At 41.4% G+C, this 26,615-nt stretch overlaps 2 protein-coding genes across 3 annotated transcripts in view; one reads left to right on the top strand and one right to left on the bottom strand.

Annotated features, from left to right (window-relative positions):
- Positions 1–8,280: 8,280 nt before the first annotated feature.
- Positions 8,281–23,632, bottom strand: LOC132999388 (macrophage-stimulating protein receptor-like). Of its 2 annotated transcripts, none has more exons than XM_061069048.1 (21): positions 23,468–23,632; positions 21,481–22,767; positions 18,698–18,874; positions 18,458–18,577; positions 17,846–18,010; positions 17,584–17,750; positions 16,817–16,946; positions 16,567–16,703; positions 14,414–14,593; positions 14,187–14,286; positions 13,761–13,991; positions 13,512–13,658; positions 13,271–13,427; positions 13,006–13,095; positions 12,313–12,522; positions 12,153–12,233; positions 11,878–12,059; positions 11,652–11,761; positions 10,532–10,697; positions 10,315–10,451; positions 8,281–9,517 (listed from the first exon to the last, which is right to left on the bottom strand). In XM_061069048.1, exons 2-21 carry the CDS (start codon positions 22,687–22,689, stop codon positions 9,292–9,294), a joined length of 4,122 nt encoding a protein of 1,373 aa, XP_060925031.1. In that variant the 5' UTR covers positions 22,690–22,767; positions 23,468–23,632; the 3' UTR covers positions 8,281–9,291. The 2 variants fall into 2 exon arrangements, with proteins under 2 accessions (XP_060925031.1, XP_060925032.1); XM_061069049.1 differs by having other exon boundaries at positions 13,021–13,095.
- A 2,522-nt stretch (positions 23,633–26,154) lies between these two features.
- uba7 (ubiquitin-like modifier activating enzyme 7) overlaps positions 26,155–26,615 on the top strand; it is a 33,747-nt gene continuing 33,286 nt past the window's right edge. The window contains exons 1-2 of the mRNA XM_061070470.1: positions 26,155–26,317; positions 26,392–26,560. Of these exons, the coding sequence (XP_060926453.1) occupies positions 26,271–26,317; positions 26,392–26,560 (216 nt within the window). The 5' untranslated portion in view covers positions 26,155–26,270. The remainder of the gene's footprint in view (positions 26,318–26,391; positions 26,561–26,615) is intronic.

Below are 26,615 nucleotides of genomic sequence, written 5' to 3'. Positions count from 1 at the left end.
GGTGCATCTATGAATCCTGTGTCAAAGCTAACATGTCCATAACAAGCCAATTCAGAGTGAGCGTCCCCAGAAAAGTGATCAGCTCAAGTAACCCAGTCCTCATTTCAACCCTGCAAAGGAAGCTTTGGTGCATTTCATGATTAGGTCATTGTTTCAGGACAAGGAAACAACAATAAATACATTAATGAGAGAGATCATATCCTTGTAATTTGCGTAGTATCGCTGGTCGTGTATGTGAGTGAGCTCTTGTGGTAATTCAGAGTTTATGACAGCTGCCTTTAGATCCGCATTCAACCACGTTCATAAAAAGTGGAACTCCTCTATCTAATTGATCTCATGTTGATTATAAAACAAACAAAAACACATTTAAATAAACTATTACGCCTCATGTGTTATTTCCACAGATTAAGAAATTGTGCTAGTTTTTTTTTAGAACATATTAGGACTGTGTCAACCTTTATATTTCAAAATGTAGTAATGCAGGTATTCCCTCATCTTTAAATACCATTTATATTCATAACTAAGTTTTATATTAAGTAATAGGCGAACTATGCAATGTGATGGTTAACACACACTTCTGCTATTGAGCTCAGTAGTGATTATGCTAATATGGTTTAATGGTCACTATCCACCATTCTATAAAGGAATATATTTATACATATGGACATTTCTTGCCGGCTTTGGAGGGGACTGATCCTCATAAGAGATATGGGTCACTACCTGCGTTCCCACTAAGATGTATGAGCAATAGATGCAGTTCAGTGAGTTAGCGAAAGAAAGGAAACTATGCATCGAATGTTCTCCCAGTAAAGTATTCACTTTGAGGCATATACAGTATAATATTTCTTGAATTAATCATGGGAGGGAACATGACCCAGTGTTACCAGATGGTTGAATGAACGTTGTTTTTTTCCCCCCAGAGAGTGTGTATTGCTCTTCTTTCAATTTAATCCCCTGACACAAACACACATACGTGAAAATTATGAATAGATTATAAGACGTGCATAAAGCAGTTTGCTAATTTTCAACCATCTCTCTGCCTTCCTACACAACACTGGTATCAAATGGTGGTTGCCATAGCAACAGGCTTGCAAGCCACAACAGGGCTTTTGGAAGACAAACACAGATCAGCATAACAGAAAATCTCTCTTATCCACAGTTTCTGTCTACAAACCCGTCTAAACCCAGCTAATGAAAGCTAACATGATTGACGTCACAGCAGCAGGGGTGACTGCTGACACCACCAACTCAATGAATTTGTCTGGATAACAGATAATACTTATTATTTAATGGAAGCAGGGAATGGAGCAGTTAGCAATTTGGCAACATTGGGCAATGTTTGAACACAAGTTTAAAAACAGCTGATGCCTTTATGTCTGGAGTCTGCAGACTTCGTGAATAGATTTTCTTCAGGGTGCTGCAGTAACATCATGTTTGTCATGGGAAGAAGTTTGATGATCTATCGAAATGATTCATACTAGAACTTAAAGAGGAATGCTATCAATGATGTTGAAGAAACATGATTTAAAATCCGGCTGCAAAATTGTTTTGATGGTCTGACATTAATAAAGGTAACAGTCAATGTCAAACACCTGCTCAATACTGAGACCAGTTATGATAAGACAAAATGGTGAAACCATTGAAGGCAAAATTCCAATGCCCGTATTGTTATAGAAAGGACTGCCATGTTTGTACATTTGGTTTTTACATATAGTACACAACACACACACGCACACACACACACACACACACACACACACACACACACACACACACACACACACACACACACACACACACACACACACACAAACAAACTGGTAGGATTATGTGGTCAAGTTGTTCTAACTGGTGAAAAGTCAGAACAGTCAGATATACAAAATGTTCCCTAACAAAGGTAGCTGACATATAAAAGAACACAAGGGAACCTAAACAGACCTGCTAGTGAAAATCGAAAGGATAAAATACTGATTGGGGTGAAGAGGAACGGGTTAGTGAGGGGCAGTGGAGCACAGGTTACTGAGAACAGGTGAGCCAGTGGAATTGAAGACAGGAAGAAAGTCCAGGGACATTTGGTGGATGGAGGGCGAACGGCAGGTGCGAGAAGATGATGGGATGAACGTAAACCAGCGCCATAGACAGGGTGTAGAGAACCAATGAACAAACTGTGAAACATGGTACACTGCCATTCATTTCTAAGCTGGTTGGAAATAAATAGAAATGATTGAACTAGCTGCATATTCAAGTAATCCCTATTATTGAAATAGAGTTCTTGATGTATATAACTCTTGTCTTCTTGACCCTTTTGTTTAGAACACTAATTGTATCGTGATCAAAGCTCTGCAAAACAGTTGATGTGTCACTGACAGGTATGAAAAGGTTTGACGAATATGCATGAATGTACATTAAATGAGACTGACACACCAGGCACTGAAACTCATCACACACTGTTGAGCTGCTTCCAAAAGCTGGGGCCTGGTGTGAAACTGAATACTTGACACAGTCTCAGCAGTTGAAGAAGTGTGACATTTTTACAAAGCCATTGTGAGAGCAAAATTGTTATGAGGACACATGGGAAAAGAGGGGCTACTTTTTACTACCACTAATTACTTATCCACATCATAGCAGCCATGGATGTGTGAGCTGGTCGATGAGGAACACCCCTCATCCCCATTACTTGAATAGACTCTGAAATCCACTGCGGAATAGTTTACGGAAAAAAAACTGAGAGACGGCAGATTATGAGATGAGGGCAATTTGTCCAGGTATGCAACATCTAAAGATCTAACCTACCCCATATACGGGTGTTTGTAAATCATTATTGGGTATTTTCACACCAAAGTAATCAAAAAATTATATTACTGAAGGAATATTTTCTTGTTTTATCTTATGTGAACAGTTTCAAACCATTTTCTTTTCCGTTGTTCAGATATTTGGGGGGATTTTTTTCCTTTATTGACAGGACAGTGCAATTTTTTTTTACTTTTTTACCATTTTTCTCATCTTATGCCCAATGCCATTTTATCACCAATCAAAACACATTGTCATGCATGACACACAACTGTTTCACTGAATGGCCGGCTTTATAATAGCATTCCTTGCACCATCTTTAATGTGCAATGCAGAAAGTAAGAGCAGAATTCTATCAGCAAACTAAATTAGGTATAGATTTAGAGGGGCTATACATATATAATGTATATAAGGTACCTTCAGAAAGTCTGCTAGAAGATGTGAATGCAGAAATACGCATTATCCCTACTGTGACCATCACTGAGACCAACAAGCTGACGAACACTACAGCAGCAATAATCCTATAGATGCTTGGTTTCAAGAGGATTTATATGTGTATATACAGTACATATTGATGGTTTCTGATGGTCAAATGGCCTTCAGGTTGTAATTTCGGCGAGCAACAATATTGATTGAATGCATTCATGCCATTGTCGTCCTTCAGATGCATGTGCTTGTTTATGGGTAGTCTGGTTTGCTCTCTTGAAGACACTGTATACCAAATATCGCATTACTTAACATAGCCAGCCAGATTTTGTGGGACTTGACAGCAAGGGCATGCTGTCAGTGTGCCATGAATATGACTCCTCTGCGTGGATTTGATCATTATCACCCAGAAATACCAGGGACGGGAGCAGTAGCTAAACAACCAAATTCCATTGATGGGAAGAAAGCATAACTAGCAGAGCAGTATGGCAACATGTGATGAGTTGTGTGAGCCAAATTATAGAATTAGGATACTGGAATATCTACCTTCCTTAGCTGCTCTCACCATAGCATGACATGAACCTTTCTTTGTGTGGTGAAATGGGACATAACAGGGGAGCCATGCTGAGACGGACCTCACTAAACTGGGTGACGAGACAAGTTTAACATGAGGGAACATTGGAAATCATAAAACACTGTGGCAGCAACAGGAAAAAAACAAGTGTGATACAAGGGAAGCAAATAATACAATTTTTTTGTGTATGAGCAGGCATTTTGTTTGTGTGTGTGTGTGTGTGTGTGTGTGTGTGTAGAGCTAGGTCAAAAGAAACCACTTGTAAAGAAGAAAACCTGAAAACATCAGATAAACTTAAATAAGATCATATTAAAATAAAGGAAGGAAAAAAGCATTTTAATTTAATTTCCATCAATATTGTTAGATATTCATCATTATACATGAACATCATATATACTGTACATGTTTATAAAAACAAATAACACCGATAACATAGCAATTGAGCAACAACGGAGACATTGTTATGCATTACACATATGTTATGTAATTGGTGGGCATAATTCTAGATTGGTTTGCATAATTCTTGGATACAAGCAAGAGGGTTGATTGCTTTGTCATTTACAATAACAATATATGTCATTTATGGTAGTCAAATGTTAAATTTTAGAAACAATAGTCGGAGAATACTGTAGTGACAGAATATCTACAAATATTTGATCCACAGAAAATATAGAGAACACACTGTTTCTACCACTATTCTATGCAAATATACATTTCTGTAATGCTGCTACATTCCAGTATGAAAAATTAATAAGGTGAGTGTTGACTAAATCTGTTTCATTATTAATGCAGAAGTGTAAGTCAGTACATGAAAAACTGCAGTAATGATACACAGTAAGAGAGGGTCAACGTATATAGTCTGAAGATATTTGCATTACCATTTTGCATTGCATTTGTGCAGTTATAATAATAACATATTAAGCACAATTTGTCTATAACATGAATCTTTACAGAGTGTGAATTCTCAAGCCACATACAGTATCACCCTGGCACTGGATGATGAAACACTCTTATCAAGTACAGTCGGCTATGTGCCTGGCCTGGCCTTGTACCTCGAGGGGCTTTAATTGCTCTGCAAATTTGTGTTTGCCTTTCAATGTAATTCCATCTGTGGAGACGCTCACTCAGAGAGCAGAGATAGGAACAAACATAACACTTCTCTCCATCTGTGACCTCCCAGCTCTGAATGCGATGCAACAATGGAGAAGAGCAAGGGAGCGGGAGGAAGACTGCCGCGCTATTCAGGTATTTACTGATGGTACACAAGCTCAAGGGTAGCAGCGAACAAAAGTGGGAGAGAGGCTTCAAACTTACTTGCAAGATATTTGCACAGGGAGTTGGGTTTTTAAGGTGGTGAGGATTCAGTCCATTACTTTACAAAATGGGGATTGAACATTTATTAACTTAAGAGGAAAATACAACATCAAAAACCATGTTAAAGGTTTGAATATGTCTGAAATCCCAAAAATATGATTAATAGAAGGATTTCAAGTCCTTTTGTCCATATATTGTATTTATGGGTCTTAATTAAAGAGAAAATGGCAAAAAGACATAAGAAGTTAAATCAAGATATAAGAGGAAAACCAGACTACGTCCATCAAATATGCATTTTGTTTCATTGCGTTGTCATATTTTCTCTCCTTGTCCCCCTCTGCAGACTTTCTCTCACCAACATCTTGAATACCTGAGACCTTGAGCACTGCTGAAAACCCTCGGACTGCAAACACAGCCCAGTTCAAAACACCTGCAAGGAAAGGTTTGACAACAGTGAATACAGCAAGTGTGTGTTTTTTTTCCTACTCCTCAGGCCATTTTATACCGAATGGTGCACTGCAGAACATCTGATGGCGTGAAATACAACACAGACCAACACTCACCAAGTGACAGCATAATTTTCACGAAGTCACAGGTGAATCCCACACAAACAGCACCAATGGAACATTTACAGAGAACCATGCAGAGATCTCTATATTACAGCAAGAGGGTTCCCGGTTCAAATCCCGGGTTTGGTGTCTTTATGCAGGTTACGGTTTTCTTCGTGTTCGTGTGGGTTTTCTCCGTCTTCCTCCCACAGTCCAAACACATACATATTAGTTTAGACTCTAAATTGGCGGCAGGTGTGAATGTGAAGGTGAATAGTTGTTTGTCTCAATTTGCTGGTGACCAGTGTGGACCCTGCCTTTCATAAGCAGTCTAGATAATGGATAGAAGGATCTCTGTTGGCTAGAGATCTCTGAAAAAACGAATATATCGATTGTATCAAAAGCAAAGTTGAGTTTATTTGGTCTTATACCGTTTTAACTCACGTCAGTATAAACATGTGACTCACTCAGCTCAACCTTAAGATAAGCCACATTGGCAGCAGTCATGTTTGGCACTTTAAAAGCAGCGATCCATCCATATTTTTCCTGGTTGGAAAAAAAGACACGGGTTGTTTAAGTTGCTTTAGTTTTAAACGTTGGCAATGACAGTGATTTTTTGTGCTCTCCCATCTGTTGGGACCACATTTGTCTGAGTGTCTTAGCAGACAACATTCCCAGACACTGGCTTGTTTCTTTTCCCCTCGTCCAGTTTGTCACGGATCACACAACAGCTGCTGTATGATATTTGCAGTTTCGCAGATTCCAACCAAGCCCTGCTTCAAAAGCAGGGCAGTGTGAAATGAAAGTGTAAAATATTTATAAATATATACACTGGAAGACAACAAAAGGAATTTTAGACCAGACACTTTAGGGGTCTGCAGCTCAGTGCAGCTATTTCCCCACACTGCGCGGTCGGGATGGGGCTCTCACTCCCCCCATCTCTACACCTCTCTCTCTCTCTCTCTCTCTCTCTCTCTCTCTCTCTCTCTCTCTCTCTCTCTCTCTCTCTCTCTCGGTGCTCAGGCTTCTTATGGAGAACGAGGAGTTTCATTGATTCATTGAAAGTTATCAAATATGAATTTGTCCCTATGGAATCAAACTTTTTCAAAAGGAAATTTTTGTACTTCATGGGGAGTACTACCCAACCAAACAATTGTATAATGTGTCCTGTGGCTCTGGAGGCTTAATCTTAAATCTGAGAAAATAAATACAAGTTATCTCAACTTGTATCTTTGCTTGAGTTTCTAGTTTCTACCTTTGAATGTGCCCTGTCTAAGTCCCCCGGCTTTGTTGAAATCACAACCAGAACAGAAAAAAGAAACAATAACTCTGAAAAAAATTAAATAAATTAAATAAATGAAAACAAGTGTCAACATTCATGGTCAAAACAGAAGGAAAAAAAAGTCTCAAAGCCAAATCTTTCTTTGCGCAATTCAAATTTTGATTTCAGCACCTCTGTCTTTATATTTAAGCCAAGTTTTATTTCAAATTAATTAATTTAATCCCAAAAGATGCACTTTCTCCCTAAAACTGCCTTGTACTTCTTCCTGGATGAGCATTGAAAACTGTAGAACACTAAACGTTGTATGAATTAAGTTTGTAATCTATTCTTTTAATTTTCTAATTTATTAGTTTCCGAGCTAAATGGCTAACTTATTTATTTATACATTTCATTTATTTTGTTTGGGAATAACAATTGGTTTATTCATTCACCGACTTTATAATTCAATTATCAAATGTCTGTTTTCATTGAGTTGCTTTAGGTTAACACCTTATTGGATGTAGATTGTCCAAGAGGCTGCAATAGCAAATACACAGCAAGAGCATTTTCCATAGGGACACTGGGCAGAAACATAGACTGACTTGTTTTTAACACTTATGTCCTTGTATCTGGGAGCAGTTAGAGGACTTGTCATTTTTAGGCTGATGGGAACATGTTGTGTATTTTCCCCATTGTTAGTTCATGTAAACCTCATTATGCGTATTCATCGTCTAACCCTTCCTCCTCTTCGTCATGTGCTGTTGATAAATAATAATGAATCAGTTGAAACCAGATCTTCAATTGACCAGTAACCATTTACCTGTGTTTGCCTTAAATAAATCCCTTATGTGAAGATTGTGCAGAGCAAAGCATCACTCCTCTTGCATATTCAAAACCACAACCTCCATCTGAACACAGCCCGGGCTTGTCATCGTCACCTTTTTAAAGCCTGAATGCAACGGATGATATTTTTTTAGATCCATAAAATATTTAAAGACTATAAAAAAATGTTAGATACACAGATTAGGTAGAAACATGCAGTTTTTAGTGTGTGCTGACATATTCAGACCTCTAACTGTGGGGTTTTCCTATCATCCAGCAGGCAGAGAACTGGAGCTGTGCTGCTTCAGACCTGTATCATTGCACTCAGCATCATTTTTTCCAGCAGCTTTTATGTGCTGCTTTCATGAAGAACTCCTGTGCCCTCTCTTCCTCTAGTTAACTGCAGTTTTTATAACATGAACACCAGATAAAAAAAAAAAGTTTAGGAATACAATTTTATGTAGGTGGAACTTTGCTCATCTGCAGCACCTGCATATTTTTTTTCTAGTTATTCATGATGATGTAAGAAAAAACAAGTCCAGGTAGACATTTCTGCTGTGCTATGAGCAGTAAACCATATTTATGTAGTAAAAAGACAGAATCTCGAACGGAAGGGGGAAATGCATTATAACAAGACTCAAGTATGTCTGAACCGGTCAACACAAAAACAAATCTTTAGCTAAATCAAATTGCATAGTCAGTCTGAGAGTAAAAAAAAATCAGTGCATACATCCTAAAATGCTTTGGATTGTCTGTAATCCTGTGGAGATCATTTTGATTAAATGCAGAAACATGGATTGATTGTTGAAGGACTGAATTTGTCCCATTTGCTCAGCAGATGCCTGTAGTTGTGTTGTTGGTGTAACACCTTTGTGTTGAGCTGTGTGCTGTAGCGCAGAGCGTCACTGCTGCACCAACATGAGTCGATATTCAGAAGGAGGAGTTGGTTGCCCTCTAGTGATAATGACAGGTACAGATGATATCCCTGTATGATTCAGTAGGTCCAGAGCAATGGAGTTGTTCTGCATCGAATATGACGATTTCACAGTTGCTCGTACCATTATAGTTTACATTCTATAGTCTATATAAAGGGATATAAACCATATTATATCCCCATATAGCAAGACAAATGTTGAACCCTGAGCACAAGTCAGCATTCGTAGACATTTATAAAATATCCTCAAGTAGGCCGACCTGATTCTTTTCTATAAATCTGAGAACTAAGGTTCGTTACATTCACTTTGTCTCATTCACACTTGTGCTTCCGATGTTCGCTGCAGAGTAAAAATACTTTCTTCCATCTGCAAATTGTCTTTGGTTTGTGACAAATACAATGTAACAAAGATGGAGGACTTCCAGTGATAGCTCATCTCGGCTCAAATCACACTTTTTCGTTCCTCGTACCATTGTCTTGAATCAAGACACAAGCCACACCCTCCGCAAGCTCAGGTTGCACATGTTCAACAACCCATGGGACGAAGCAGAATCTCCCTCCTCTTGAATGCTTTCCAACTTTGATTCCAGATCATGTTGAGTATTATGAGCTCCTGGGATACTTAGCTGGTTGCATGACAGTCTGTGTCAAAGTCTGAGGCCTCGGCCTCGTCTGCAGATTCAGTCATAGAGGGGTAAGGCCTCGGCTGGTTCAAGTTTACATAGTTAACCTTCAGACTGATATAGTGCTCTCCTTCCAGACACGACAGGATGTGTTGTACTTCTGAAACCAGGAAGCTCGGTCTGCACTCAGGCTCCGGGTCCCAACATGCCAGCATGATTGAATACCTGTGGAATGATAAATGAGAGAATGAGTCAGTGCATGACTATTTAAACAGGTGTGTAAACTACTGAAAGATGGCTGCTTATTACAACAAAGAACTTAAAGGGACAGTTCACCCAGAAAAGAAAAATTCACTCATTATCCACTCACACTCAGGGGTCTCAGGGGTAAACAGTGTTGTGGCAGAATCCAAAAGAATTGAAGAAATTAGTGACAAAAGCATCAGAAGAAATAAAACAACAGAAAAAACATAACATGCCTCCATACTGCTCGTGTGGTGTCATCCAAGTGTCCACAAGCCCCAATATCAAATTTGACACGAAACGAGGTAATTTCCGCCGTGTTTTAAGACTGAAAGTCCATCAGAAGTGGCTAAAGCTAGCTGATGATAGCATTTCCGACCGTCCCTAAATGCAGCTACATTTAGGCTAAAACACGATGTTAATGACGCCGTTTCAGTTAGAATTTGAATGTCAGGGCTTGCTGACACTTGGATGACACCCCACGAGCAGTATGGAGGGATGTTGTGTTTTTTTCTGTTGTTTTATTAAAGCTTTGGTTATATTGGATTCTGCAGCAACACTGTTAATACCTGACACTCCTGAGGGGTGGGTCAAGTGTTTTGTGAACTCGACACTTGACCCACCCCTCCATTGGCATAGTGGTGAGTAGATTATTCATTCAATTCTGGCTGAACTATACCCTTTAAGCGCCAAGTCTCTTGAAGAATATATTTTAAGAAGTTGAAGCAATTGCGTCTTGTCGTCATGTTTTATGATGTTTCTAGTGTGCTGATTCTTACAGATTATCCGGGCAAAACTGGGGCTGTGGAAGCCGTCGCCCCTTCAACAAGTAGTTTGTGATGTCATAGGGGTCCACCTCTGGATACGGACTGGCACCTCTGGTCAGCAACTCCCACAATAAGATGCCATACGACCACTGGGGAAAAGATAAGCAGTGTCATATACATACATAATAGATTCAAACATATTTCTGTGGTCTTGCCTAGGTACACTCACCACATCTGACTTGATCGTGAACTTCTGCGTTTGCAGGCTTTCGATGGCCATCCACTTCACCGGCAGCTTGACCCGTTTCTGGTCTTGAATGCTGTAGTATTCCTTGTCGTAGATGTCCCTGGCCATGCCGAAATCTGCCACCTTCACTGTGAAGGTTTCATCCAGCCTGAGGGGAGGACACGTCGTGAGAAAGGATCGGCAGCTCCACACATACATTTATATTGATTTAGAGAATCAGTGTTAATGACCCATTCGAGATTTGTCATACAATGGTGAGATTAACGGTTCTCAAATTATTTTAAAGAAAGCAAAGAGACATATTTCCCAAAATATCCAACTACAACATAATTTGTTTATTCAAATCAAACTAGAATGGCACTCAGTAGAGCTTGTTCCTCTGCCAAGGCCCAACATTCCAATTATACTGTAGATATCAGTTCTTTAAATTTGCTGGATTTTTTAATCAAGATCCTTAAATTATTCTCTGAAAATGTTAAAGACAGCGCAATATCGAAGAAATTGAAATTTGTCCATTTGTGGGTGTTTCCCTCACCCATACAGGCTCCTTCCACCAAGTTGTGTGTTAATCCATTCAGTTGTTTTTGTGTAATCTTGCTTACCAACCAACCAACAAATGGACAGTAGTGGAAACCTAACCTCCTTTGCGCGAGTAATAAACATCCATCCATCCATTATATATACCGCTTATCCATAGTGGGTCCTGGATTGGCTGGAACCAATCTCAGCCAAACACTGGGCACAACCTGGACAGGTCACCAGGGTATCACAGGGCTGACGTATTGAGCCATTCACCATTCACACTCACAGTTGCACCTGAGGTAAATTTAGAGTGTCCAAGTAACCTAACCCTTATCTGTATTTATTTGGACTGTGGGAGGAAGCCAAAGTACACACAAAGAACCCAAAATTGTTCTAGTTCTGTAAATCAAGCACTGTACTAGATCAGTGGTGCGATTCAATGGCCCACACCTTTAACAGTACAGCTCAGGTGACACATAGACTTAGCAACGTCTGGTGCAATTGCCTCTTCCAGTCATGACAAAGCCTTTTTTCATTGACACGCCATTGGCCAGTAAATCCGTGTGTGATTCACACTCACATGCAGTTACGTGCAGCCAGGTCTCTGTGGACAAACTTCTTCTGAGCTAAATATTCCATCCCCTTGGCAACCTGGAGCCCGAATCCAATCAGGTCTTTCACTGTCGGGTTCTGTGGAGAGCAGAGAAACAGGCAGAAGAGCTGATTAAACCAGAGCTCATAGTGTGCAGAGTAAATATTCCCAGTCATGATCCTCCTGTTCCAGAAAGTTTCATTGCGTAATTTACCCTTTTCTCAGAACGGATGAAATGACGCACATCCCCATGTTTCATGTACGGGAGCACCACCAGGGGGAGTCCTTCTTTAGGCAGCATGATGCCCAGCAGAGACAGTATGTTCGGGTGGTGGAAACCTTTCATGATGATGCCTTCTCTGAGGAACTGGTCCACCTCGCCCAAATCTGTGATCCCTGTTTGTAAAAGAGGTGCTGTTAAACAGACAAGTCCATCAGCCCAGAGCTTGTGTATTTATGATTCTCTTAATGAAATAGATATTCACATACTGTTTAATGATTTTACTGCACAGTGGGTCTCCTGCTTTTTGCTGTCTATCAGGTATCCGTGATAAACTGTGCCAAAGTGGCCTGCATGGAAGGAAAAAGAGGCTGTTATGGAAAGTGCTCTGTGCAAATGTGTGAGAGCGAAAGAAGACACGAGACAAACCTTTGCCAATGATCTGGCTGTCCTCGATTCTGAGCATGTCAGCGGGGATCAGCACATCTTTGACCTCCTCCAGGAGATCAGAGGTCAGGCTGACCATTGAGATGTTGTCCCGCGGCACCAATGGGACAGACAGATGATCGTGGCTGGCAGTGTATAATAAACCCTCGAAGGCCCTTCCTCCTGACCCTGATGTTTGATGGGAGAGATTGGCTGAAAAGAAAAAACACAACAAAAGTGACATTATAAAACTGTGAAAATTGTGACAACTGTGCCAATTACGATCTGCAAATATTTGACCGTTGATTACCTCCGACGAGGTGGTCATATTTTTGTCTACGTTTGTTTGTTTGTCTGTAAGTCTGCAGGATTATGCAAAAGCAGATTTCTATGAAACTTGGCGGAAGGATGCAGTATCGATCAAGGAAGGGCCCATTTCTGAAATTTCTTTTCATTTTCTTTAACATTGCGAGATTCATATTTTTTTAAGAGAGAATAATTAATGGATCTTGGGAGTGATATTATGAGGGAATAAAATTTCAGAATAAAGGGAATTAAAATGTGGTTTTATAAGGGCACTGCTGAGCCTAAGCGGGGATTTGCACTCTACTGATTTGTCAGGTCAATTTGTTCCCTGATATAAAGAAAAAACAACGTGATTTTTAGTAAAAATATGTGTGGATTCCAATGTCACACCTCGTCTGTAGTCACCTGTTGGTGAGAAATCAGAGTTGCTGCCCCCGCGACCTCGTGAAAGCATTGTCGATAAGCGATTCTCAATTTCGGCTGGAAGGACAGATTGTATAGATGAAAATCACTGAACAACAAATGATGAAAAAATATATTTAAAGTCACTGGCATGAGTCACAGTTGGACATGTGAATATAAAACAGAGGATAGTACAGAACAGGCATACAGGACATTGAGAACTCCTGTTCAAATCACAATTACAGTGTCTCACCCCTCTTTTTATTCTTCAATTGGATCATCACAATTAATGCAAGGAGGGCACCTACTACCAGCGCACCAATGATGCCCAGCACGATGCCTGCGATCACTGTGTTATTGTCGTCATACAACACTGTGCCAACATCGTATTCTTCCCCATTCACAAACACCTGCAGTAACAAATTAGTACATTGTTCAATACATTGATTTGTTTTTTATCAGTTGATATGGATTAAAGTTTGTTAGTCTCTTACCTTGACGGGTGACCCCTCACTGGGAATAACCAGGCCTTTAGGAATCCTGCACGTCAGCTCATTTAACAGAACCTGAGCGTTGCAGTCCACACCACCTATGATCATTGTGATCTTCATGCATGCTCCCACCATGTTTAGTTTACTATGCTGTTACATTTGTGGAAAAACAGTTTTAATGTTATAAGATAAGTGGCAAATGGAACTTGATAAACACAGAGGGAATAAAAGAGAGCTGGTGTGTGAACTTACATGCAGCGAAACCTCTGTCTCTCCGGGTTTCAGATGTAATTTCCTGTCGTCGTTCTCAAAGGGAATCACTTTGGCATCTGGGTAGTAGTCGAAACGTTTCTTCCAGAGGTTATTTTTTCCATCCATGTGAATACTTATCACTCCTATATCAGACTTCTCCTCTGGCATTTCCTCTTCAAGAGCCGGGGCCCAGCACTCCATGTGCGTGGCACTTGCCGTGCCCTTGCAGACCTTGAGTGAATGTTTGAAAACATTGTTTGAAATCACAACTAGTATAACAATTTTGAATCACAGGAAAGCAATACTGAGAAGGAATATGAGAGCATGAATGGTCATTCGTTCTGCAGCTCATGTTGATGATCGTAAGTCTTCCACAAAGATAAAATAAAAGTGACTGTAAAAAATCTGACCAAAGAGTCAACTTACTTGCTGAAGAGGTTGCATGTTGGGATTTTTTGAATTGTACTGAACCACGGTTCTCTGAGCAGAGTCAAGATTTTGACCTTCTATCACCAGCTTGGAGCCTCTGCAGGTTAATAAATAAACATCACTGACTTATTCATGTAAAAACACGGTTTGTGGTCATCAGGATAATTTAGACACTGAATCTTTTCATAAGAGCCAAGTAGAGCAAAGCATGGTCAGCGTCCTACCTTCTGAAACTGCAGTTAGGATGTACAGAGGTTATAACCGGGTTTTTCTTGTAGGAGAACATCTTGGTCGTCGTCACTTGAGACTTGTCGATAATAACTTTGACGGGTACATCCCTGACACCTGCTGCTGCTGCTGTTTGGCAGACGATTGAACACAACGGCCCGTCTGCTTCAGGAGCGCTGGAAGACAAATCACAACACAGGAACTTAAAGTTTAGAATTTAGTGACATCTAGTGGTGAGGTTGCATGCTGCAGCTTAGGTTAGGTTAGGTTAGTTTATTGGTCTCCACCAGGGAGAAATTTGTCGTGAAGACAGGGAACATGTTGCATACATAAAAACACATACAGTACAAAAAGAACATCAAGTTAAAAGTCTGGTGGAGTAAACAGACCACTGGACAATCCTTCACATGCAGCAAGCCGACGTGAACGCATTCACATGCTTCCACACCGCTACTCTAACTGTAATCATAAATCTACATTCATATCAGCATCACATAACCTCAAGCATACATTAATCCGTTCACTCACATACAGTATGTCCATAGTTTGACTCATAATACATTCATTTCCATATACACATAGCCTATGTTCGTATACATATACAGAAACATTGCAATCATTTCCTGCTGTTGAGAAGTTTGGTTGATACAGGCACAAAGGAATGTTTGTATCGATTGTGCCTGCACAAGGGAAGCCTATATCTCCTTCCAGAGTTCAGGAGAGTATATTCACTATTCAGCACATGAGAACTATCTGTTAAAATGGCATTTGCCTGTCTGATCGTCTCCTGCTCAAAAAGGTCCTGTGGATTTAGGGGGGGTGTTATTCCCATAATCTTGCCAGCAGTTTTGACAAGGCTTGAGATTTCAGCTCTAGATTTAACAGATAGGTTACCAAACCAGCTGGTGATACCATAGCGGAGTATTGACTCAATTGCTGCTCTATAAAAAATTAGCATAATATTTTTGCAAACTCCAAATACTCTGAGCCTACGTAGGAAATGGAGACGTTGGTGAATTTTGGCACAAACATTGGCCACCTGTGTGCCCCATCTCAAATCGCTGTCAACATGGACACCAAGGTACCTGAATGTTTTGACCTGCACAATGTCCTGGCCATGGACAGCCACAGGGCTCTGGTCTCCCATTGATCTAGGATCCAACAACATCTCAACAGTTTTAGTTGTATTAATGAGCAGCGAGTGGGCATCACACCAGTTGACAAACTTGTCAACCGCAAGTTGATGAACACTCAAATTAGTATGTTTGGTGAGCAGGCTAAGTATGACAGTGTCATCAGAAAATTTTACTGTGAATTGATTTGGCTCAGAGCTGAACACCCCTCACCTCACCCTCCCCTTTCCAACATGAAAGAGAACCTGTGGAATCTTTCAGTTGTCATAAAAACTCACAAGGTGTTTAGTTTGTTCAGTCTGGGCCACTGTAAAAACATGGCGGCCTCCTTACAGAGGACCCGCTCCAGATGTTAATATAAAGTGTTTAAATATAAATGGCCCATTCTAGGGTGAAGAAAACAACAATTCGTACAATTTAGATGAAAACAACACTTGGGTTATTTTACATTCAATTCCTGCCAATAGATCCCTTCACCTAAATCTCACACACTGAACCTTTAAAGCCTAAAATTAAAGCGCACATCTGAAGACTCTGAAGTCAGTTTGTTTTGTGTCTGTTTTCCCCTGTGTGTCTTTGTGAATGAACGCTTGGGAGAGTGTCTGTGTGAGTGTATGTGTTTGTCTGCTGGGCTGCTCCCCCCGGCCCACACCGGCCAGTCATCATTCACCAGCTCGCAGCTCGCTCATCGCCAAATTTTTGTCATCAGCTACCGGTACAAATACTTAGCCGTATCCTCTGTTCGGATCGTCGTATTTTCTCCTTTCCTATTAATTCCTACCTGCAAGCACACCACCTGCTATAGTAGCTCAGGATTCGATCACTACTAGTCACCCTTACTCCTGCGCTCTCCAGTCAGCTCGCATCCCTCCTGTTATCTCAGTTATTAGTTCTATAAATAAACTGTTTAAACTTTCCTCCTTGTCTCCTGGGTTTGTGCCTTTGTCACTGGTCCACTCTAAAGTCCGTCACTAACTGTACGTCAGCATGGAGGTTAAAACATTTGCGTTGCTCACCTCTGAATGTGACACTTGTTGTTATCCAAGAAGATTTCTCTCTCTGTCCCTGAGTTAAGATATCTGCCCGTCAGTGTCACCAACGTTCCTCCGAACACTGGCCCATAGTCAGGTTGGATTTCTGTTATGCTTGGTTCCTTAAGAGACAGAGGTGAAATACACTCCTATTACAATCTAACATTGCAATCACTTCCAAAAGGTAGTTTGACAGATGAAGTGATACACTGTCTCTTAAAAAAATAACTCTCACCACAAAAGAGAAACCAGGCATCTGAGCTGTGCCATCGATTGAGTATCGGCCCTTCACTTCCCCCTCGTGCACTTCTAGAGTGATGTTCAGGTTCTGGTTTGGTGTATTTTCCTGAATCTTGCATACAAGCCTGTGTTCAGAACATGAGGAATGGAAATGGGGTTGAGGAAAGGAGCTTGTCAGACAGAAATGAAAATGAGCAAATGAACCCAGTTACCACACTACATTTACAATGTTGAAATGCAAAAAGTCCTTAGTGCACGTCAGTGATTCTCCTCTGAGACGTGGAACAATTATGTTTTTGAATACTTGCATTTTAGAGAGAAGCCAGAACTTTACGCTGCTGTACTTTGATTTCAAAGCCACTTTTTAAACAAATGCAGTTTTTTCTCCTCTCCTAAATCTATATATAAAGCAAAATTCTCTGATTGCATCCAGCATGTAACTTCTACGATTTAATGCTCCTGATGAAATGGTTTGAGAAACTTTACACTCTATCTCAAGTTACATAAAATATCTTTTATTTAAAATTTTGTGTGATTGTTTTGCCAAGAGGTCGACTAAATGGCAGCAGTTGTTTTCTATACCAGAAAAACTGTGACGGCTTAGTTTTAGCGTCAGTGCTTGAATAAAGGGGAATCTATTGAATAGTCAATACCACTTAGTGCAGGTTAACTTGTTGCCCTGTATCAAATAGTCTGCAGAACCTCTATTGTAATACTGAGAAGATAAAATGCGTGGCATTGAGTGATATCTGTGTTACTCACACTTCACGGCTGCTCCATAAAGGCAGGATCGTACACGTGTTTCCAGAGCCCACTGTGATAATGTGGGTTTTGTCGCTGATGCTGGCCGGTTTCTGAGAGGACTGAAACTCCCAACCACACAAGGTCACTTCTGTCTCACCACCAACAGGAGCCATTTTAGGGAAAAACTGGACAAAGGGTTACCAATCCAGATTAGAACAGTGTCACACTATGAACCCTCGTGTTTAAAGTTCATGCATTAGCTTTAATCAGTTACAGTTACCTCTGTTATGATGGGCACACAGGTGTTCCACTGCGATTCACACTCGTGCTGCCTCGAGCATGTTCCTGAACACCAGCCACAGTTCATGAAGCGCGGAGCCGTCAGGCACTCGGAGCAGGTCATAAAGTGAGCGCACCCGGGTCCTGCAGAGGGCACCCGGAACATCTTGATGAAGGAGAGAGGAAGACGAGGGGGACGTAAGACAGAGTTACAACAGTATAAACAGTCATACTACTAGAAAAGCACAAAGTAGAGCGCACACCTCCGACAAGGTCCAAAAGTGCCTATAGAAAACCTATGTTTAAAGCTGCTAGATCCAGATTTTTTTATTCAATCCGCAACTATCTGCACATATTCATAATTATAAGTCCCCTAAACATGCCAGATTTTTTTTATATCAATATCACAGACAGCACAGTATATAGATGGGACTCAGGGATCTTGATTACGAGCTCCACACCACCGTCACTGATCACTGGGGTCAGACAAATCATACAAATTAAATATCAAAATCAAGATCATACAGCGAATCGTTTTTTAATTTCCTATTTTCGATCTGAGCAAAAATTCTAAATTACGAAAAACAAACAAGCGCACAGGGTGAAAACTTACCTTATTTTCGACGAGAAAAAGCAGCGAATCGTTTTGGTACAAAGATGCTGCCCTGGATACTGCCGACTCTCCCAGAGAAAAGTTGGCATAAACAATCGGCCTGTATGTGTTGAGAATCACCTGGGGAGTAAAATAATGTAGAACATATTCTATTTTAACTTTGGATTTCAAAAGGTTAACTTTCAAGAGAAATTACACAAAGTAATGACAGCACTGTTTCATTGTGAGACATCTTGTCACCTGCAGGATCCGGCCGTCTGAGGTTCCCAGATGGCCCAGCGTGTGATTACTGATCGTGGTGACGAGGACGGATGTGAACAGGACATCTTTCATCTGACCGTTGAAGAGGTCTACTCGGTAGTGCGGACTGGAAACCAGCGTGGGCATGTTGCTGCACGTGTCGTTTCCTTGGGAGCTCTGGACAAGTGGATAAACTGGTTAGCACTCAGTCAGCAACAGGAATCCCAGTAATTTGGATTCCAATGTCAACATTCTCCTGCCTGCATCTGCCTCCATCAGCTCTGGACTCCTTCTAAGCAGATACAGCATATTTAAATGCATAGCCTGGGGAGTGACTGGAAGAGGGGGGGGGCAGAGAGGAAGTGCTCCCGCCTCACCTCCTCTCATTAGAACGAGCTGTGAGAGACTCAAGGTCATAAAACAGCAGTGACTCCAGTTCCGTATGTTCCACTCGGTGCCGGTTTCTCAATGCAGATTTTCCACTACAGACACATTAAACAGTAGATGACGGAAGTGTGTGGACAATTGATAGAGCAGGTGTCACACCGGTTCATAAAAAAGGAATTGTTTAAAAAAGAATGTCACTCAGTAGAGCACAAACCTCCACCAAGGCCAAAGAGGCCTCTTAAATGAAAACAGCCACGCTACGTTTCTCAGCTACACACTGGTGGTTGTTACAGGATTCTAGACCTATTTGATACCGTACAGCAGCTGGAGAGAAAACCACACCCTGCATGAAACCTCATTTAAATCCACAAGACCCAGTTTTTTAATTGGATACGCACAGAGCTGCAGACACTCATCAGCCCTCTGAGATTCTGTGAGCAATCGGAGAAAATGTTGAAAACACCCTATCTTGCAATATTAAAGAAAGAGAAAAAGTAATGTGGGATCCGCCCAATGATCCGCATCTGCACCAAAATTGAATAGGTTCTTCTCTGACACCAACCTCATCCTTTCCCGAAGATTTACGTTTTTGCATTATGGTTCTAATTACCAGACAAACAGACTCAGGATTGCCCTTAGTAGTGTGCACACTAACACCACAGCCCAACAGTCCCCTTTTGATGTCACATCCCAATTCACTAGATCCAGATTTTTATTTGAATCAGTAGTTTTTGTGTAATCGTGATAAATAACAGACAGAGAAACAAACGCAGAATAAAACATAAATAAAAATAGAGATGGGATAAACTGGCTTGCCCATGCTTGCTTCACACTATTTTAAATTTCAATTCAGTGTTCTACTCTTGAATATATGTGTAATCCAAGTTTTTTTTTTATCCTGCACATCCATTTATAGAAACAAGGGTTAGAATGAAGAATTATGAATAAGAGCTTATGAGTGTTTCGAGATTGTTTCCTCAATGACGTCTTCAATGTTTTTTCCTATTTGCTCATCAAATTACAATGCGTAAAAGCCAGGCACAGTATATCCCAGGTCCCTCCCTGTGAAATTCCTTCTTTTTATCAGTTGGATTTATAACTTGTGTTTGTTGGCACACATTCCTGTAGGTGCACACATGGCTGTCAAAGCTCAAAGGACACAGTCTGAACTCCCTGCACGGAAACATCTTAACACATCTTTGGTTACGAGCCACAGAAGGTTTGAGGACCTAATCTTTTGTGGGTCCTTTACTTTCCTTTTAGCTTTCTTCACTGGTAGTATATAAGCTACAACCTGTGGATTAAGTAATAAAAAATACAAAAACAGCAAGTGCAAGATTTAATCTTCACTGAGTCTTTTATCTTGAAATGCAAATCTCAAAAAACTAACTCTTATCAAATCTAGGGATAGGGTTATGATAATAGTGAGTGAGAAGCAGTTACCACCCTTTCATTGTGAAACTAAGTAGAGCTGAGAAATGGCGTGGCAATGTGTAGGTCACACATCTGACTCATCCACCTCTCCCAGTTTTCTGAACTGGTCGTATTTCTCTCTCTGTCTCTCTCATTCAGACACACACACACACACACACACAAACACACACACACACACACACACACACACACACACAAAGCTGTGACTCTGATGACCACAGATTACCATAACTTTAACATAAACCCAAATCTGATCTACTGGTGGTAGGCATTCATAAGTGCGGGAGAACATACAAGGGATATTCTCCCTCTTGTCCTATGTTCTAACATGGGACAGGGATCAGTTTAAAAAGGCATAGAGGTAATGATGTCCGGTAGTAGGGAACTTAAATTGTGCAGAAGACCTTCAAATGTACCAGAGCATATTCAACATCTTATCATATTTTCTAAAAGCAGTTAACCTAACCTGACCATAAAACTTATCTTCACCTTAACCTTTAATGATTTATAAATGGGAACTTGATTTTTGTCCCCCTAAGGAAGACAAGTCTTCCTAAAATGACTGTGTGAACAGGTTTCAGTCTCAGTAATACCTGGTCACACATACACAAACACACACCCATTCATTAGAGTTGCACACAATGTTCCAGCAGAGGTCAGGATTTATAGATGTATAATAAGCACCGACTTCAGTGTCATGTATAACACACTATCTCTTATTGCCCAAGACAATATTAAACCTTGAGCTTAATCATAAACTACAGTTATAATCCCAGGTGACTGTATTTACACAGTGTGTGTCGGTCACTTCCTGTCTGGACCGTAGTTGGACCTTTGCACTGTGGCTTTGCTCTGACGACAGCACACACACACACACACACACACACACACACACACACACACACACACACACACACACACACACACACACACACACACACACAGAAAACAGAGACACTCACCTCATGTGGGCAGCTCTCGCACCGCTGGAAGTGGCAGAGGCCTCTGGCCAGCTGCTCGGAGCCTGACTTGCAGCAGGCCTCCACACCCAGCTCAATCGCCTGGTTCACTTGAGTAATAGGAAAAGCACACAGGGCTGAGTTTTTCTGCGGCTCGCCATGCTCATTGACCTCTGCGAACACCCCGTACAGAATATCCTCTTTAATGCCCACGTGCATTTCCACGGCCAAGTCCTTTCCCACTCGCCCAAAGTGGGCCGCCTGAAGCCCGTTGTACAACTTGTCCTTGATAGCCCCTCTCCGTCTCCTCCTGCGTTTGGGGAAGTAGCGGCACTCCAGGACCACCTCTCTGTACATCCACACCTCAGGTATTAATATCGGGATTCGTCCCAGTCGAGTCTGAAACCGTGAATCGCTCTTAAAAGGATTTTCTCTCTGCACGGACAGGGAGTAGACAAAGTCCTTGGTAGAAAAGCTGTAGATGTAATTAATCCTGTAAGAGTCCTGTAGACTGGGGAGCACTGTCAGACCTTTCATGACCATATGAAAGCCATCCTCAGTGGAGAGCGGCCTCACCACTGATATCGACCTCCTGGGATACCGCTGTGCCACTTTGCTGTCCACAGAAGCTGCGACAAAGAAAAGACATGTGGAAGACTCTGGCACGATGGTGACTCTGGTGCCAATTGGACTTGCCAGACAGTCAGGACAATAAGATGGAGAGTTTTCCTCTCTTTTGAATAAACACTTAGGCTCTGGCTTTGAGGCATCAAGGTCAATGAAGTGACAGATGCCATGCTGAGTGCTCCCACAGATGTACAAGTATGGCAAAAAAAATTCAGCAGGATCCAGAAGCAGAACCTCATTGTCTGTATCCACAGGATCCCCGGGGTCTGTTTCGATGTCACACACATGACAGGTGTCACACTCTGGACTACCAACAGGTCCAGTTCTCACCTCCCATAGTTTCTCCATAGCATAGTTCACTGCCTCTATGACATTCCGGGATCCAACATACACATCCGGCTGATGCTCATTCCAGTGCACCACTATGTTCTGTATAGGTTTGGCCGTTTGGAAGTGGGGGAGGGAGTACTTCACAGTAAAATCAACCAGCCTGCGTGGGGTCGTAGGACATGTGTGCTGTCCCGAGGCGATCTGTGTTTGTATGATCCATGTGCATACTGTCAGCAAGGCGGCCCAAGTGACCATCTCCACGACCCAGTCCACTGTGGTCGACCGCTACCTGTGAGACACTTTACTCCGAGAGAACATTCTGGGTCAGGAGCTCTGTGAGGGGAGACAAGAGCAGGAATGTTGAGATTTCTCAGGCGGAGCAGCAACATTTGATTCTCACGTTCGTCAGAGTCTGTGGATGTGAACACTGTAAATATTTTTGCTTGTTTAAACAAGAATACGGCGTAAGGAAGTGGGGGAAAAGAGGAAGAGAATGCTGTTTTATTAGCACCAGGGTGGATTTTTTTTTGGAAGCATCTACAATCTTAAGGTTTATGAGACTTGATCCACAAACATGGGGCACAGCTGTGAAACTATAAAGGCAGTAGAGACAGTGGAAACATAAGTTGGTGCAGTGTCAGTCAGAGAAATCTACTGTGGGCAAGACATGACATGCTGCAACTTGTGAAGCAATTATGGAACTGTTCAGGACCCTAGAGCCATGCAGCTAATAAACACAGAAAAATACGACTAAGCCTAGCAATGGGAATAATAATAATAACAAAGATATCAAAATCAATGGGTAGCACTATTGCAAATAATTCAGTAGGGATCTCTGTATCTGTCATATGTAGCAGCTCTATGAAGGGAGGAAATTCAATTGAGGATTATAGTTAAAAAATCAAATCTCGTGCTAACTAAAGTAAAAGTGGGATGATGATTTCTGAAGTTTGAGTCATTCGTTAACGTGGACTGAACCACACACCCCACACCCCCCACCCACTCAAAAAACATGGAAATAAATAAACCTTACCACTTTATGAAGGTGTCAGAGTCTCGTTTAAAATGGCTCCAACTGTCCCAGAGTGTGAATTATTCTCAAGACCAAACCTCCTGCTGTCCTGAGACCCCTCTCTCTCTCTGTCTCTCTCTGTCTCTCTCTCTCTCTCTCTCTCTCTCTCTCTCTCTCTCTCTCTGGACCACCTCTGTGTACTCACCTGACAGAGCTGGAGAGTCACTGGCCCAGAGTTTACACTGGCCCTGAACCACAAGTCAGCACCGACCACTGCGGCTGCGTGAATGGAGACAGGATGTTAAAAGCTGCTTCAAAATAAAAGCACATCAGGGCACGTGGTCGGTACGCAGAGCAGGTTTTTGACGCTCTCAGCAAAAAGTGGGATCGATTTAAATGAGAGTGGAACACGAAAGAGTCTAAAGAGAACACTACAGAAAAGAGAGAGAATTTTAAACAATGAATACGGCGAAAGAGCAATGGAATCAAATACAAGCAAAAGCTTAAGAAAGTACATGCGTGTAGAGATTTATTTTGAAGGGTAAAAACCGGATGCTTTGTGGTGATTCTCACTGGCTTGATTGTGATTTTGGGGGCAGACGAACCCAAACCGCGCCCGCAACAAGGAAGTGTGAGAGAGTTGCGAAACTTGACAAGCTCTAAAGTATCCGGATGGTTTCCTCCCCAGGAGCCGGATCGTGTTTTATCTTCCACATCCGACATCACAGGTTCAGAGTCTGTGGAAAAACCTTTAAAAAAAACACACAATCTGTTCCTTCCTTCCTTCTTCCTGCGCCTTTGGGATTTCTGCCAGAGCTGCATTGCATTCACATGAGAACTGAAGTTAGTCTTCAAATATAGCCAACTTCAACAAGGAAGCTATGAGAGGAATGTGTTCACTCTGCCAGCAGAACAACCTCTGCTATGTGTCCTTTAAATATAATAAAGATAACAACTAATGACATTCTTTAGTCGAACCCTTCTGCATACTGACAAACTGAACCTTACAATAAATTAGCCTTTTTATCCCCATACAATCATCACTGGCAAAATGAAGCATAATAGGTCCAGAAGGTAGAGAGACAGAGTTGGACAAGTTCTGCAGAAGACCTGAAACTACAGGAGAGAGCTATTTTGATTGGAGCTGGATAAGGACATGATGGATTCAGGCCGAATGACTGAACAAACAAAGTGTGTTGAGGACATGACATCCCGTGTTTCTCTCTGTCCCTGTGTAAATCACATACCTGACTCATGAGGCAGGGAACAAGTAACACGCATCACTTCACTGCAGCTGGTACACCAGGACACTCTGAGACTCTCCAGAGAAAGGACTGAGATTTAACTCCCACTGCAGATTTTGAAATACACTGCCATACATTGGTTTGTTACACGTTTGCATATAAACTGCTTCAGTAATGATTAGTTATACTTCATAGTTATGGATTTATCGATTGTAATTATTGCCATAATGATTATACACACAGTATAACTAAATTCTCATATGGGTAAATGATTGTCTTCTATATTTAAGTCACTCAATCGCAATCAATGATTGGCTAGAAAATTGTTAGTTAGTATTTAAAACGTTGTGTAACTGTATTGCATGACGGAGTTGCAGTAACAAGTGTTGAAGTGTGCATATACAGTGAGTTAAAAATATTTCTGTTTTATTTTGAGTTGTACAGTATTCAGCATGATGTCGTGCAAGGAATTATTTTTGTAGAACAAAATCATTCAGGCCCAAATACACCTTGTTTTGTGCCGGCAGAGGTTGACAGGATACCTGATTAGAACAGGGAGATTACAAATCATAACATAATTCTGAGTGCAGCTTCCTGTTTAGCCCCTGAATTAGTCTCTTCCACATCCGCGCAGCACAGATCTCACTGCCTCCACTTGATTACTAATGATGAATCACTTCTGCTCACTAAAACAGCAGCAGGCACGCGTCGGCCTGAATGGGGTCGGCCTTGACTCTTCACCAGACTGAAATCTAACAATGACTTACACATGAAGCAACACCAAGGTGTATCTTTGTTATTGTCACCATGGAAATGTTAAGGATCCCTTCCAGGCATGCTTTGTGAGATATTCAAATATTCATACCTCCACCAAGAGGGTTATGTCTTCCTCCCTGTTTGTTTGTTTGTTTGTTTGTATGTTTGTTAGTAAGACAACAAAAAAAACCACTGGACAGATTACCATGAAACCTGGTGGAAGGATGTGGTATGGGTCAGGAGAGAACCAATAATATTTTTTCATAAATTGCATGATACATGATCATACATTTGTCAGAAACTCCAATTTAAGGTAAATACTGAGAAACTAAAGCCTTCCAGCAGATTAATGTGAGAAAAATCTTCTTCTGTCAAACTGCACATGAGGAATTTCACACTGCAACATCCAATTAAGGGAACAATAAGCAGAATATACGGCAGATTTATGTATATATTCACTGTGCTGTGAAATCTAGATTTTGCCCATTGAGCAAATCAATTCTTCTAAGATTAAAAATCTTCCAGTTCAAATTTCTAACCGGCCCATTTTAAAAACAGGGCTGAGGTCACAACTTGCTGCCTGCACAATCCCGAGTCTCCCTCTGGTGGCCGATCCAGAAACTGCATTTTGGCGCAGAGACCAACCTTTTCAAAGAATCGAGAGAAACGAAAGTGAAATCCTATTTGATTGAAACCGGTCAGTATGTTTCTGTTCCTGTTGTGTTCGGTTGCACTTGGTCAGTACTGTCGGTAGCCTTCAGCTTGCATTTCACTTCAGACTGCACAGGTCATACTGGAGCCTCAAGTACTTCAAGTACAACAACATGTCAGGAGTCAGGGAAATCGATGAGGGATTCTACTCCAGGCAGCTGTAAGTACCACAGACTAATCCTTGTGTTGACCTGTGTGGCCCACACACATGCACTGTCTCTGTCACCCGCACAGGTATGTTCTGGGTCATGAAGCCATGCAGAAGATGGCCACAACCAACGTCCTCATAGCAGGCATGAGGGGACTGGGAGTGGAAGTGGCCAAAAACGTGATTCTGGCCGGAGTGAAGTCTGTCACTGTCCAGGACGAGGGAGACACCGAGTGGACAGACCTGTCCTCCCAGGTACAGGCCCTGGGATCTGTTAAATCACAACATATATGAACGCAAGGCACTTAAC

Source organism: Limanda limanda, chromosome 4 (assembly GCF_963576545.1).
Source record: "Limanda limanda chromosome 4, fLimLim1.1, whole genome shotgun sequence".
Lineage (NCBI taxonomy): Eukaryota > Metazoa > Chordata > Actinopteri > Pleuronectiformes > Pleuronectidae > Limanda > Limanda limanda.
Note: the sequence above shows the minus strand (reverse complement) of the source record. Positions and strands in the feature narration are given on the sequence as shown.

Bases quoted from the DNA above. Each gene is read 5' to 3' on its own strand.
- LOC132999388 (XM_061069048.1), bottom strand. From the start codon at position 22,689: ATGGTCACTTGGGCCGCCTTGCTGACAGTATGCACATGGATCATACAA. The intron at 10,452-10,531 runs GTGAGTGTACCT...TCTTTTCCCCAG, and splicing joins TCACGATCAAGTCAGATGTG to TGGTCGTATGGCATCTTATT. The intron at 9,518-10,314 runs GTAAGAATCAGC...ATCATTCCACAG, and splicing joins CAGTTTTGCCCGGATAATCT to GTATTCAATCATGCTGGCAT.